This window comes from Zonotrichia albicollis, chromosome 9, assembly GCF_047830755.1.
Source record: "Zonotrichia albicollis isolate bZonAlb1 chromosome 9, bZonAlb1.hap1, whole genome shotgun sequence".
NCBI classification, from domain to species: Eukaryota; Metazoa; Chordata; class Aves; order Passeriformes; family Passerellidae; genus Zonotrichia; species Zonotrichia albicollis.
Window position 1 is genome coordinate 31,178,631 of NC_133827.1, and position 15,328 is coordinate 31,193,958.

Below are 15,328 nucleotides of genomic sequence, written 5' to 3' on the forward strand. Positions count from 1 at the left end.
ACACAAGGAAGCACTGTCAGCCAGCCAGGTTGCAAAGGATGGGGACACCTGCACCTCCCTAGCAGATCTGGGGCTGATGGCAGTGCAGAACATTCCCTCACAATTAGACCCAGTACCCACAGCACCGAGCCAAGCATGACAGCAGCTGTAAGTGAGGCCAAGGAAACCAATCCTTGAAGACTCACATCCAACAATGAGGCAACTATAAAATTACTGGAGATGTGGACAGGCCAGGCATGGTCTGAAATGAAGTTTCATCAGCACTAGTTCTCATTCCCTGCCCAGTCTCAGCAGGGTACAGCACAATCATTACTAGGTTCTGTGTACACTGGGTTTGTGCTGAGAAATAGGATGGCCCCAAGGACAACAGACTCAATTTCTCCTCTCTGAGAGGCTTTGTATTTAAGGGAAAAGAAATCAATTTCCTTGCTTCCTAACTGTATGTATAAAAAATGAAAGGTGAGATTAATATTACCTTCACTGTTGCAAATTAACTTGACTTTCCATCCCTGGGCCCTGGCTGGGAGCCACCAGGCAGTCAAACAAGCAGCAGGGGTGCAATGAGAGCAGCTACAATTGGCAAGTCCAGTGAAGCATGGAACATTCACAACAGGTTTACCAAGTCTGATTGAGCCAATCTACCTTGGCACAGCAGGGAGCAGACCAGGAAAACACTCTGGCACAGCTGTCAATAAAGAAATGCCTGCCCAGGAATCCCAGTGGCTGTTATGGCCAGAAGTGGTGCCAGCTGGGGAGGATGAGGGCAGAAGCATCAACCTTAACAGTGATAGGATCCAAAATCCATGCATGGAAGAGGGAGCTCACTTGTCTTGAGGAATCCCTGAGAGCCTCTGCAATCTCCAAGCACAGATCTCCTCTGGTAGTTCTCACTGGAAATATGCTTTTTGTGTATTGGTGCATCTGGAGGCTCTTGGAAACGTGGCTGCAGCCCTGCCTTTACGGCTGACAGAAGAAAGTCCCTAGGCACAACAGCTCAGCAAAATTTCATTAAATAACCTCTTCCATTTTATATTCTGCCACCCATATAACTACCTTTCTCCAGCATTACCTCAGCTCCACAGCTCAGCATTTCTAACACCCCAAACTGTTTCAAACAGATCGAGATAACTACAAGAGAGGAGCAAAGGCAGCCTTAGATGTTGCTAGTGATACTCAGGTGTGTGACAGAGGTAGGTAACACCCAGAAATGAGTGCTGTGGTGCACTGTCTCAACAAGAGGTCAGCCCTTGCTGGCTTTTCAAGCAAGGTTCACAGCAAAACACCCCCCTCACTTCTGCCTGAAGTCTTACATCATGCTTTGACATCCAGCGTGGGTCCCAAGGGCCCCCTTGGTTCACGTGGCCTATGTGACGTGTCCAGGATCCACGCCAGTTCAATGACCCAGGGAGCACGGATGCACGTTCCAAGCATTTCCTTTTGGGTCTTAAAAACCATCTCTTGCTCCCCGCCCCCTCCACTCCCAGAATTTTCCCTACAGCTCTGTGTGTGCTGGGTAATTCACAAAATAAACTAGGCGTGAGTCATGCCTAGTTTAGAGCATCTGCAGCTCTTGAATTCTAATCTAAAGGACAGGAGGGAGAGGAAAGACAAAAGTAACATGAAAAAGCAGTATCATCAGCTAAAAATCAGTTTTAGGCCTACAGAGCTGATAAATTGATGGCAAGTATCAAATGCAGCCTTTTACAAGCCAGCAGTCTCAGGAGGATGCCCGAGTTCTGTAGACCCCTGCAGATTAGAAAGCAAGTTGGGATCTCTTAGAGACTCTTACCAGCAGGGACTGGTCAGGCCACTCCAAGCCAGATAACCCTTCAAAATCTGGGAATTATTTCTTTGAAACAAAGCCAACCTGACCAAGTAGCCACCCAGCTGGAGCTGAAGGGCTGCCCTGAGGGCAGATGCAACTGGGATGTTTTCTTCCCACTCCAGCAGAGCTGCTCTGTGAGATACACGGCCGGCCCAGCCTCAGCAATTCCCATTTCTGCCCTGCCTCTCCCATCACAGCAGGAGCTCCTGCTGCCACACAGGGGTGCTGACAGAGGCTGGCTAGGACATGTCTGGCTGCTGCAGTTACACAGATGGCATTCCTAGGGCCTTGCTCACCGGTCCTCATCATGCCAAGGAAATCAGAAAATCGTGCAGGGAAAAGGTGGATCCCAGACAGAGGGCAGGTCTGGGCAGTTTGAGAAAGGGAACAATTTCTGCTCCTCAGCCACAGCACCAGAGCATCACACATAGCTGGGAGCTGTGAGGCAGCACAAGGAGACTGGGTGACTCCACAGGGAACCAAACTGAGGGGTCTCAGCCTAATTCTCAAAAATGTAAACACGCAAATTAATAATTAAAAATAAATAAATCACCAAACCACGATGTTTTTTTACTAGCAGTCATGGCCTGGAAGCTAAGAACATCTTGGGATTTGGGAAGGAGGTTATCCTCTCTGCTCTAAGCTAAATGCCTTGAGGTCAAGGCCATGAGAATTTTGTGCTCTGTCTGCACCATTCTCCAACATTAAGCTCTCACCTGCCTAACAGTGCTTTAAGAAGGAAGACTATGCATTTTGGAATCAAACCCTCAGAACTTCATTACATTTTCTAAACCTGCCTTAGGACAGAAATCATCAACATTCACAAAGTGCCTTCTCCAAGCTACTAGTTTGGCAATTTCACTTCTGTAAAGAAGCCTGCACACTGTACCACAGACCAGTCCCAAAGCTGAGAGAATATCTGCTGAAGACCTCAAAGCAGAAGGTGATGTGCTTGCAGTGTAAACAGGAAGCTGGAGATACTCAAGATAGTGGAAAAATAGCACAAGGCACCTCAAAAGGTTATCCTTTGAGCAAGCCTCAGTCACAAAATTTGATAAGATTTATCATTCTGCTTTTCTACAGAAGGCTGTCATGTTTTTCATCACTGGATAATTCCACCCTACTGGTTTCACCTCCAATGTTTCTAAATAAGAGCAAGTCCTCTTATTCCCAAAGCTTAACAGAACCCATAGGTCAAAAATCTTAAAAACCATCTCTTTGACTTCCAGAAGAAAATGCTGAGTTGGTTCATTTCAATCACAAAATCCTAGAATAACTTAGGTTGAAAAAAACATTAAGTCATCAAGTACAACCACTGATCTGGCACTGCCAAGCTCACCACTAAAGCATGCCCCTTAGTGCCACATATACACATCTTTTTATCATCTCCTAGAATGGACAATCTCCCAAATACTTTCATGTTTTGACCACTGGTCATTCTTATGCTGAAGAGGGTTTTTATCAACATCCCATATAAACTTCCCCTGACAGAACTTGGGCCAATTCATCTTGTCCCATCACTTGGTACTTGGAAGAGGCCAGTGGCCACCTGCGTGCAACCTCCTGCCAGGGACTTGTAGAGAGCAATAAGGCCAACCTTGAGTCCTCTTCTCCAGGCTAAACACCCCCAGCTCCTCAAGGACGTGTGCTCCAGACCCTTCCCAGCTTCACTGCCCTTCTCTGGACTCATTCAGCAGCTCAGTGTCTGTGCTGTAGTGAGGGAACCAGAACTGAGCACAGGATTTGAGGTGTGGCCTCACCAGTGTCCAGAACAGGGTGACAGTCACTGGCCACACCATTGCTGACCCAGGCCAGGATGGCACTGGCCTTCTTGGCCACCTGGGCACACACTGGCTCATGCTGAGCAGGCTACTGACCAGCACCCCCAGGTTCTTTTCCACTGGGCAGCTTTCCAGCCACTCTGTGCCAAGACTTTCAGATGTACCTAAAAATGGCATTGAGCCTTAAGATGTAATGACACCCATGCTTTGAAAATTCACCCTTTTCAGCCATGTCCAGTTGGGTCCCCAGACACAGAGTACCCTGAGTCACAAGAGCTGTCCAATACTTCCAAGTCCTACAGCCAACATTGCTGTTACAGCTGCTGCTTTCTATTGCAGGGGCTCAACACACAGAATATATTAACACTTTAAAGCAGAGAGCAGATAGATGATATGATATGTGTTAATGTCTGCAAGTCATTACCTGCCAGGCTCAGAACACTCAGCTCTGCAGAAATTTCTTGATTGTTCCAGTGTCCATCTACCTGTCCAGGACTGCCTACACCCAAAAAACCACCAGTGAGCTCAGCCATTGCATTGTGGAGCCACCAGTAACACCCAGGTGGGTCTCTGCTACAAAAACTTCAAGGTAGGGATGGCTTGGCTGGTTTGACACCACAGGCAAACAGCACACCTCAGGCAGCCAAACCCTTCACTCGCAGCATCTGAGATTGTAACTGAGCCTATGTATGGAAGAAGATAATCTCAACCATCAGTGAGAACAAAAGCTGTTTGTGTAGTTCATCCTGTCCAGCATTGGACACAGCCTCAGTTGACTCAGCTAATACCACATGTGCAAATGGAACAACCAACAATAAAGACAGGGAGTTTTCCTAGAAGTCAGTTTTAACCACTACCTCCCAACCATGGACCACAGCAAAACAAACAACACTTGAGTCCAACAGCTGTGCTTTACCCTTTACCCCAAAGGCAAACTACCATACACATCTCTGGAGAGCAGGGCTGGAGTTGCCTTCACCAGGAGAGGTCAAAAGCTCTGGCCCATACAGGCCCCATGAGCACCACTGCAACTCTAAGACACACCTTTAGCTGTGCCCCATGGATCACATGGTACCCCTTCTCTGGAAGGTTTTTTTGGTTTCTTTTGCAGACAGAATGTCATGGCACCTTTAAACCCAGCTTTAAACCCAACACCACTCATTTAAATTGGTGTAGGGGAGGGGTAATAGAAAAAGTCTTTTATCAAGTGCAACTCAAAACAGCCACCCACTCGGAAAACTGCTGGGCCGTGGAGCTTGCATCTCAAGAGATTTGCACTGTATGTACACTCCCTTACCCCACACCCATCTCCAATAGCAATCACTGGATTCTGTTGTTTTATCTGTTTAATTCAGCTTTTATTTCAGCATTTTAGCTAATTTTACACCACACAAAACTTTCGGAAGGACACACTGAGTGTCCCGGATAAGCAAAATTTCTGTTCTCTTACACACACAGTTTCCCAGATAGGCAAAACTTCCATTCTCTGATGAATGCACAGCTAAACCCCTTGTTCAGTTCAGCAGTTTCTCTGCAGAGAGCTGCCAGGCCCACTTTGTGGTTCAGGATGGCTTTCAGGAGCCATAGCACCTTGGATTGCAGATATTTCACCAGCATTTCTCAGCCCTCAGGCTGTGGTGAATAACCTCACACAGCAGCTCCAAAGAGGCAGCTGGGAGCAGAGATAATGCAAAGTGTCAGCTCTCACAGGGTTCTCCTCTAGCTTAATCCTGAAAGATAATGTAGAAAAATACAAGGGAGACAGGATGCAAAAAGGGAGGTTTGAACACCCCTCTGGTGCAGCTTCACGCCCTGACTCAGTTTAGTGACTGCTTTACAAAAGGCTGACTGCTGGAAACCTCACACCCACACAGAAGCTGCCAAGTGCCAAAAAAAGGTTCAAGTTCCTCTCTAACCCCACAGTGTGCTTTTACATGACAGTGACCTGCAGTTGTACAGAGAAACAATAACCTCTGGAAAAAACAAGCAGAATAATGAGTCCCCAGAGATGCCACCTTCTCTCCAGCCTTTGGATGACTAGAGCCAACCCTGAGACTGCTCCATGGCCTGTAGCTGCACCAGAGCTGCAGCTGAAAGAACACAGCACAGTGGCAGTGCACATTCAAACAGCCAGGTTTTATTCCTCCAGATCACATACTAAGAGAAGCAAAGCTCCAGCAGGATGGGCCTCTGAGCAGCCTCCCAGCCTTGATGGAAACCCTGCCAGCTGCTGCATTGGAAGCAGAAGGTATCTGAACTATCAGCTCCAATTCTTGCACAGATTCCTATCAGCTTCCTTTTCCCTAGAAAGGTGGCTGCTAGGATGCAAAGACTCCTGTCAGACACCTGTTCAGCTGCTGCCAGCCCTGCAAAGCTGCCCTGCAAGAAGAACTATCCTCTACCCAACCAAGGTTGTTGGTTTGTTTCAAAACCCTTTTCCTTTGCTCCACAAGCTCCTCACGGGGACTCTCCCCCCTTGCTTCCTGTGTTTAAATTCTCCAGGTTTATTAGTCAGCTCTGGGGAACACAAAGTACCAAAGCTGGCCCCAGATCAGTCAAAATTCCACATCCATCTACAAGTCACAAATCAGTAAAGCTACAGCACTAACAATACATGTTCCCTTTCCTGTCACAACCTTGAGTTGGCACACAGCCCTAAGTGCAACTACAGATTTACAACACTGGCATACAAGGGGAAGAATAAGTCTCTGGCTTCTGAGACCAGAAGGACAGGGAGGCAGAGCTCCCTGCATCATTTTGAAGCAAACTGCTTTGTGGCATCTGAGCCCACAGTTCATATACATTGCAAAGCATGAGGAAGAAGCAGGCTGGAAGCCTTTTCTCCTCTCTGAGAGCACTAAATGAGCTCCAGGCCAGTAAAGGTAATTGTTTTTTTGCTTTGGGAACCATATCACCTTCAGGTGATATTGCATACTCACAGCTTCTTAAAAACGAGAAAAAGTAAAAAAAAGAACAATTAAATCAGGACCAAGTTAAGTTCACCTGTTACACAGCCAGAACTGGTGCTGTGGGCAATGCCAGCTGCCTGGAATAGCAGGTAACTGAGCACTGAGCTGGAGACAAACCTGCTTTTTCCACCTTGCATCGGGGATGTGCGGAATCCAGGCAGGGCTGTGCAGCCCTAGCCAAGGACTCAGTCCTTCCAGCACTGCAATTAAGGTCAGGAGAGCTCAGCCTCTTCCCAACACCAACTTCCTCTGGAAACCTGGCGCCAGGCAGATGGCCTGCAGGAGAGCACAGCCCTGAGAACAGCAGAGCTCTGCCTGCCATGAAAACAGCCAACACCCTGGTGCCTTGGAAGATTCCCAGGCCTGCTCCGTGCTGTGCTCCACCACCTCACCTCAGCAGCACTGCCAAAGGCTCCAGGAGCTGCTGCTGAATTTAGGTCATAAATCCTTCCCATGCCACCAGCCAGCATCTCAATAACAAAACTAATACCAGAGCAGAAGGAGAGGCCATTTCTTTGCACCAGGATGCTACAAGTAATGCTTGCTGTAACCAGAACAGAGAGATATAATAAGCTGCTTTTGCAGTGCAAAGTCATTGTGCTGTGCAGAGCTTTCTATCCACACCAGGGGAAGCTTCCCTGAGCCAGACCAGCATTACCCCAAGCATGTGCCAAGTCAGTGGCAACAGTCCCTCTGTGAGGAGCATTTCCAGCCAGAGCACACTCCAGCCTCTTGTCCTGTCTGGATGTAAAGAGCCAATGCTACACATATAATGCAGAAAGGAATTAAACCCCCTGCCTTCTCACTTCCAGGAAATATTCCTGTTTGCATAAACTTCCTTCCTCCCTTCTGCCCCATTACTTCTCATGTCACTCCTGTCAGTGTCCTTATGGAATGTCTGTGTCTCAGTGTTTCAAATATTTCCTCACTTATGTCCTTTTCCCCTTTGTCATCACTTACTGAACACCACACACTGAGCCTACGTAACATTTTCGCTGAGAGTTGACTCCTCTGGTGACCAAGTTCTGGTTCAGCAAAAGGGCTCAGGAAAGGATGAACGAAAATGCACACAGGAACTCAGTTTCACTGCCCATGGCTTGTCACACCTCTTTTGAAAAGGGAAGTGAAGAAAAGTGACTCACTCACAAACCCACTTTGACTTTCTGTCCTGAAGAGCACATAATGCAGGGTAGAGCTACCAAGTGCACACAAACCAAACCAAGCCAGGCTGAAGACAAAAAGATCTCCCTATTTTGGTCTGTCTGACAGCATTGTGGCAGTGACATCGTGGGTTGGTGTGCAATTAAAATAACCATCAGCTGAGCTTCAGGAGCCTGACACAAAATAATTGGGCAGGTGCAGATGGGCTGTGCTAGGCTCTGAGCAAGCTTTCATCTACACCTTTCTCCCCAGTAAGAGTAACAGTTCTGGCACTTCTGGTTTAATTCACAGGGTGCCTGGGGTTACAGGGTAAATTTTATGAGCACTAAGGCCTGAATGATCCCCTTTGCCCAAGGTAAGGTTCACAACAGCACTGCCTTGCACCCCTTACACTGCCAGCCTGATGCTGCACCCTCCTGTTCTCTTCCCAGCCCAGCTAAAACATCCATCCCTGCAGCCATACAGTGTGAAGGCCACACAACACTCAGTGAGCTATGTGGTATCTTTTCAAGCACTGAGAAAGAAAACAGCAGGAAGGCTCCAATTTCTACTTCTCAAAAAAGTGGTACAAATGAAGTGTCAAGGGACCTTCACAAAGTCCTATACATGTTCTGTGGAAAAGCCAGTGCTGTAAGGTGAACAGAGAGCATCACTGACACACATCAGCCTTCAGGGAGACTGCAGCTTTCCTGGTGGAAATGTCCAGCAAATATGCCCTTTGCTCCCTGCAATGCAGCCAACCAGCAGTGAACAGCAGCTGACCTTATCACCTCCTGGGAGAACAGCTGAAGGTCAAGCCAGCAGTGAGTGTCACGCCAGAAAATGGACCTAAAGCAAGTTTTAAGGCAATTTCACCAACAGACCAACCTTCTCCCTCAGCTCTTCAGCCTTCAAAGCAGCACTACACAGGAGCAGCAGTGAAGGAGCAGGGAGCCAGCCAGCTGGAGACATTCTGGAAAGGGGAGAGGGAAGCAGGCAGGGAACTTGTCACTTTGTCCTATAAATCAGCACATTCATGTGAACTGGGTGACAAAAAGAAAGCTTATTCCAGCAAAACAGAAGTTTCACACAGCTCCAAGGCATATCCCATTGTTTTTCTGAGTGGGCTTTTTCTAGCACCAGAGAGAGCAGAACTGGCCTTTCCTGCTCCTTGCAGCAGCCATCTCCAACTCCTGCCTGGCATCCTCTGACGCTTCCCATGGCCACAGGAAATGGAAGATTAAACAGAGGCCCGTGGTGACCATAAACACACTGCTCAGCTGGGAGCATTCCTCAGAGACCAGCAATGGGTGATGACAAAGTCACGATGTCGTATCGTAAACGGGAGAAAACCCCTGCTGCAATCCCTGTGTCCCCAGGAATCAGTGCAAAAATAGGCTCTGTCCCCTCTTACCCCCCATCCAAAAATCTGTCAGGAGCCAAGGAAACATCTCTGCAGAAAGCATCAATGGGACACTTGGGGTGTCTTTCTGCCAAAGCTTTTCGAGCACTTTTTGCCTCAGCAGAACCTCCCCAGCAGCTCACAGCAGACAAGTGTTAAGGATTTGGGGATGGGAGGAGGCAGACCTGCTTGTTCAGCTGCCTTTCAGAGCCAAGAGCATGAAATATGCTAATCCTGCCCATCTCTGCCAAGCACTGCAGACCCAGAACCACTGAATGCAAAATAAAACTTTCACCCAGCTTCAACCAGAAGTGAAATGAGTGCCACAGCCTCAGCTACAGAATTCATGCATGCTGGAAAAACAGATCTCCTGTTACCCAGAAGAGCTGGATGTGAGCCACTGACCTGTGTCTATGTCCCATCACTCTCCACCTCCCCACTGCCCTCAAGCCATCCATCTTGCCTGAATTTCTCAGAGCCCTTAAACCTTAAAGGAAGTCACAAAGCAGAAAATCATGATGCTGCAAGGAAAAATCCCAGCTGGAGCCAAAGGGCATTGGGCAGGTGGCTTCACAATGACCCGGCTGACCCTCAGCTGCTCTCAAAATTGTTGCCCTGATTATACTAATCCAGTTAAAGGCCAATGCTTCCTTCAGACGAATACAGCTGACAGTTCATCCCTCAAAACCATTCCCCTGAAAAACCCCTAAGCAGAATCTTTCCTCATCAGACACCGTGCCAGCTATTCACACTTCCTCAATCCTCTTCCACCTCTGACAGACATCAAATTTCTCCTGTCCACTCTCATGTTGCTGAGCACAGACAGGCACCAAAGGCCTCATTATAAGCCAATAACCTCAGTCTGCCCCATGGAAGGCTGACACATTGCACCTCAGACCTCATCCCCCTCCCCAGTCACTGGGAGGGTCAGTAGCCAGGAGGTTTTTATTGCAGGAGTATCAGCAGAGGTCATTTAAACTGCAGAGGTCAGCAGAAAGTCTGTAACTGGGAGGAAGAGGAAGACTGATGCTAACAGCAAACTTTTATTCAATTTATGCTAAGGCAAAAGAGAGCCAGCCAGACTGCCTGCCCCAGAGAACACCGTGCCAAGACAGAAAATATTCAAGCTCTTCCTGTTTCCCCAAGGTCACAGTCAGAGCTGTATCTTTTACTACCACGTTTTGGATACTGGCCTCTCAGGCAGCAGATTACAACCAGCAGCATTTGAATGTACAGCTCCCAGAAGTCAAATCAGGTGTCAAACAAAGAGTAGGAAGCAGTGTGAGCATTGTTGTATCTCTCCATGCACAGGTGCCACAATCAGCCTTTGTCAAGGCTGGAGCTCCAGTCAGGAGTGGCAAGGTCAGTTCTAATCATCATCCCAGACATACCACCCTTGCATTTCCTTACAGTACTACTAAAAATAAAATTCAATAAAAACACTTCATCCACTGAATATTTCCACAGTTCTCCAGAGCTGCACACTACTGGGACAGAGTTTAGAGTCCTCCCCCATCCCACCTCTCCCTTTTCTCTCCTCACAGAGAATTCAAACTAGCAGGAAGATGAGGAGCCCCTGAGAGAATGCCCAGACCTGGGTTTTTTCTGCTGCTGCCAACAACTAATGTCTCTTGGCGACAGCAATGGATGAAGGACTGAGCCTCAGCCTGAGCACGCAGGCATTCCCTTCACAAAGATGTTGCCTGAGACTTTTGGAAAGGCAACAGCAGACAGGACCAGAGGTACCTCCTCCAGAGAGGGGTATGGTTTGCACAGCTCCTAAACACCTCCCCTGCAGCTCAGCCTGCCTGCATGCAGCCAGAAATGCCTCTCAAGTCCAAGGGCTCACCCACAGCAGGCAGCCAAAGAGGGTGGAGCCCTTCCCAAACACAGCTCCTAGGAATGCATCAGGTCACAAGAGATGAGAGGCAGTTGGAGATCAAGCAGGGCCCAAGACAGTTTTATTTGTTTTATTAGTAGCTAATCGAAATAATGTTTCTAGGATGTTTTTATCACCAAAAGGCTCACAAATGAGACCTCTGATAAAAAAGATCTACACACACAAAGCTAAGCAATCTGCTGAGGTAGGTCAAAAGAGCAAACAGCAAAGGCTGCTTTGCAAAAAGCAAATATATCACAGACACTTGGGAGATGAACAGAAATGCAGGCAGAGAAGCACAGGCTTCTTCTCTGTTAGACTGCAACTAACACCAAAACAAATAACTTAAATGAGGTTTACTGACCACAGAGGTCAGAGCCACTCTACTACTCACAGAAAAATGGGTCTGTAACACCAGGCTGCAGCAGCAAGGTGTAGTTCATACTGGGAAAAGTGTGTTTTGAGGGTGTATTTTACACCAGTAAAGCCCTGCCCACAAAATAAACTGGACCAGCTGAAGTGGTTTTCACCAGCAAAATGCCATCCACATCAGGCCTTGAGCTGATGTAAATGCTTTTAGAGATAAAAGAGGAAAGTAAACACAAGACCTCCTAGAGCACCTAGCTAGAGTTATCAGATCTTCACTGCCATCGCTGCACTGAAATAATCCCACTTTCAGAAGAGCTTTTGAGATCACTCCAGAAGAGGAGGACGACGCTGTCTTTCAGCAGTCCTGGCTACCTGCACAGGCAGAAGCCGGACACCTCCTCTCCTGAAGCTGGTGAAGAACAAAGTACTCAAACCAAAAGGTTCTTCATTGTTAATGAATGACTCAGCCGACCTTTACCCTACACAAAGAAAGGGAATGCTTTTTCCAGAAAGATCAACAGTGATTTCTCTATCAGGAACAATAAATATTTCCCTCGGTATGGCAGGCAATGCTTTTCTTTCCTTGGCTGGCATTGACACAGAGCACGAAAAGACCTAATCCAAACCATAGCTCAGACTCAACACTTTCCAAAACAAAAACAAGTGATGCCATTAAACTAAAAGCGTGACACATGCCTGAGGCTTTGCAGAACATGGCTCAAACCTCATCTACTTTGCACGTTGCTCTGGCACACTACTCTAATCCCATTGCTATCAAGTAACAACAGATCGTAGTAACAGGACACTCCTGAAGCTTAATCCACACTATAGCATAGGTGCAAATTTCCCAGGGACTGGTTGAGTTACACTGTAATGCTGTACATGTACTTTCATTCAGCATGTAAACCACCTCAGCTCAGCCCAGTTAGTTCAACTCAAAAAACTAATAAAGGCAAATCAAATCCAGTCTACTTAAATTGGGAATATAAGCATCTACACAGGGATTTAATTCACTTTAATCAACCCACTGGAAAGGTTAATTGGATTCATTTTCTTGAGTTACCAACCATGTGTGGACAGACTCTAAGGATGAGATCTCTACCACACTAAAATGGCCAATAACAGTTCTGCTAATGACTTAACAGGAGGAACATTAACCCCTAAAACATCAGCTTCAGCTTTTGTTCCAGTAACACCGAGTGAAGCATTAAAGGATGACAGGAGGTCAAAAGGAAACCCCAGCTGCCTGCACAGAAATAGGTTTTCTACTCTTGGATCATCAAATTCACAACTGCTGTTTTGTAATAATTGAAATTTGAAAAAAAAAAAAAAAAATCACCAGTGGCAAGGGAAACAAGTTTAAGGAAGTTTGGTTTCTTTTAAGCAGGAAACCATTGCTCTCTATTACTAGAGAGTAAATCTAAACTAACTTGATTATGACAGAGCTTCTACTGGTTTATATCACAAATCGCTGTCAGAAAGAACAAACTATCTCCTACAAAGCTTTCTAAACGCAAAGCAGCTCCAGGGCACATTTAATTGAGCTCAAAGGCACACGTGTGAGGCAGGCACTGCGCTAACAGGGAAGCCGAGGCCTGGCAGAAGGTGAATCCGTGCTCAGAGCACAGGCCAAGCCAGCGGGACCCCTGGAAGCGAGGGGGGCACGGGGGGTCTGCGGGGCGGGAGCGGCTGCTTGGCGCTCCCAAGCCCAATGCAGAGCAGTGTTCATAAAAACCAGTACGTTATTGTTTGTAACCGGGGCCTCAACATCACCAGTGCCCCTCAAATCGCCAAATCTGTGGATATCCACAGTTCTGATGCCATTTTTCCAACGGCCCGAGCGGAGCCTCCGACCCCAGGCGAGCCGTGACTGCCAGGGACGGACAGACAGACGGACAGACAGCCATCGCTGCTCGTCCATCACTCGCAGGGTGCCCCGGCAGCCTCAGCCCCCGCGGGAGCGCAGCCCCGGCCGGCGCCCCCGGCCCGGCTGCCCGGGCGCGGCGGGGGGAGCGCGGCGGCGGCGGCGGCGGCAGCCTCGGCCCCGGCGCAGACAAAGGGCTGCGCCCTCCTCCCCCAGCGCCGCTCCTCGCTCGCTCCTCCCGGGGAGCAGCGGCGCTGCCAGCCCGACCCCCGCCGCTCTGCTGGGGAGGGGAGCCGGAAGCGAGGCCAGCACAGCGGCCACGGCTCTCTGTCCAGCGACTGCGGCTCTGTGCAGCCACTGCCGCCGCTCCGCCGCCGGCCTCCGCCTCTCGTCCCCTCCCGCCAGCCGCCGGACACCCGCACCGGCAGCGGGACAGCCCCGGGAACCGTGGGGCCACGGCCGGAGCACGGAGCGCCCCGTCCCCTCCCGCTGACCCGGCTCCCCGCCAGCGCCGCGAACCGCAGCGGCGCCTGGAAATTGTAAAATGATAACGTTTAAGAAAAACCACCCCAAACCAACAGTTTCTCTCCTTGCCTCGCTCCCATTTCCCCCACAGCGCCCCGTCCCGTCCAGCGCCCCCTCCTCCCCGCGCCGGGGTGAGCCGCACCTTCCTTGACTCCGGGCAGCTTGGAGTGGTCGATGCCGATGCCGGCCATGGCCGGGCCCGCGCCCCGCTGAGGGCGGCCCCGCTGAGGGCAGCGCGGCGGTGCCGCCCGCGCCCCGCACCACAAAGTTGGGAGCGGATGGAGCCGGCGCGGCCGGGCCGTACGGCGCGGGAGAGCGGACAGAAAGCGCCGGGCGGGGCGGAGCGGGGCCGCCTCGCCGCCCCTCGCCCCCCTTCCGGGGAGGCGGACGGGGGCGTCCCGGGCTGCTTCCCCCTCCCCTTCGCCGGCGGGGCTCGGGCAGCGGCTCAGCGGGACGGGCAGCTCCCGAGGGCAGCTATTTATACATTTGGGGTTTTATTATTATTGTTATTATCATTATCATTATTATTGTTTTATTGTTTGAAGGGGGTTGAGGGGGTGTTGCTTGCTTTGGGGCTATGCCGGGAGGCCGGGGCGGCTGTCGGAGCGCTCGGACAGCTCCGCTCCCCCGGCCCTCTCCTGTACCGGGTCCGACTGCCTGTGCCACTCATCCCCAACCAGCCCAGCCCCTGCTCGCACTGTCCCGCCGGCCTGGCAGAAGCAGACGTGTCCCGGGACAGCCCCAGAGCCACTGCCCAGCGGTGCCATGGCCCCGCACCTTGTCCCTTACGGCTGGGGCGGTGTTGGCACGGCCACTGAGCCCTGTGAGAGGCCTGTGGACCCCGGCAGGGCTCTGCCATACACGGCTGGTGCCAGCTCTCGGCGGACACGGAGGATTTACAGCTGCTGCCCACCGTGGTTTGCCGGCAGCAAAGAAACAGAAGGAGATGGTGTTCCGTGGGCAAAGGGGAGAAGATAAGAGGAAGAGGATTTGGGGTTTAGGGATGTCTGAGCTTCTCTGGGCTGTGCTCAGCACAACCAGTCACTCGTCAGCTGTTATGTTTGGTCATAATGCGTGGTGCTGAGGACTGTGCAAGAAGAAGTTAATATTGTCATATTAAAAACTAGTTACTCCCAGCGTCTGTTCCAATGAGCCATGGCTCCTGTGCCACTGGTGAGCAGGAGATACAGAGGCTGAGCCCATTTCCTGCTCCCCCTCTCCGACAGGCTCTGGGAAGCTCTGCCCTGTGGGTGACTGTGATGTGAGCTGAGAGGGAGACAGAGTAGGATGTCAGATGTCAGAAAAAACATCAAAGGGAATAACATTTCCATTTTATTAAAAAGCAAAAACATTGAAGAAAATGGCCAAAAAATTACTTCCAGAAGGTTAACCTTGTGCTACTCCTGAATTTTCCAGTCCTGTTTTCTGAAACTCAGCAACTGTCTCTCCCAAATTTATTTTTTTTTTTCAGTTTCCACGCCATGTCCCTCATATCTTCCCCTTCAAGTTTTGTCTTCCTCCTTGACTTTTTCCCCTGCTTTTGCAACATCTGTGAGCTTAGTTTTGGCCCTTTG

At 49.6% G+C, this 15,328-nt stretch overlaps 1 protein-coding gene across 2 annotated transcripts in view; it reads right to left on the reverse strand.

The window, feature by feature from the left end:
- CCDC50 (coiled-coil domain containing 50) overlaps positions 1-14,131 on the reverse strand; it is a 42,764-nt gene extending 28,633 nt beyond the window's left edge. The window contains exon 1 of one of the 2 annotated variants that reach the window (XM_074547210.1): positions 13,897-14,131. In XM_074547210.1, coding sequence (XP_074403311.1) covers positions 13,897-13,945 — 49 coding nt within the window. In that variant the 5' untranslated portion in view covers positions 13,946-14,131. The remainder of the gene's footprint in view (positions 1-13,896) is intronic. The other variant, XM_074547211.1, reaches the window with a different exon arrangement.
- Positions 14,132-15,328: the final 1,197 nt, after the last annotated feature.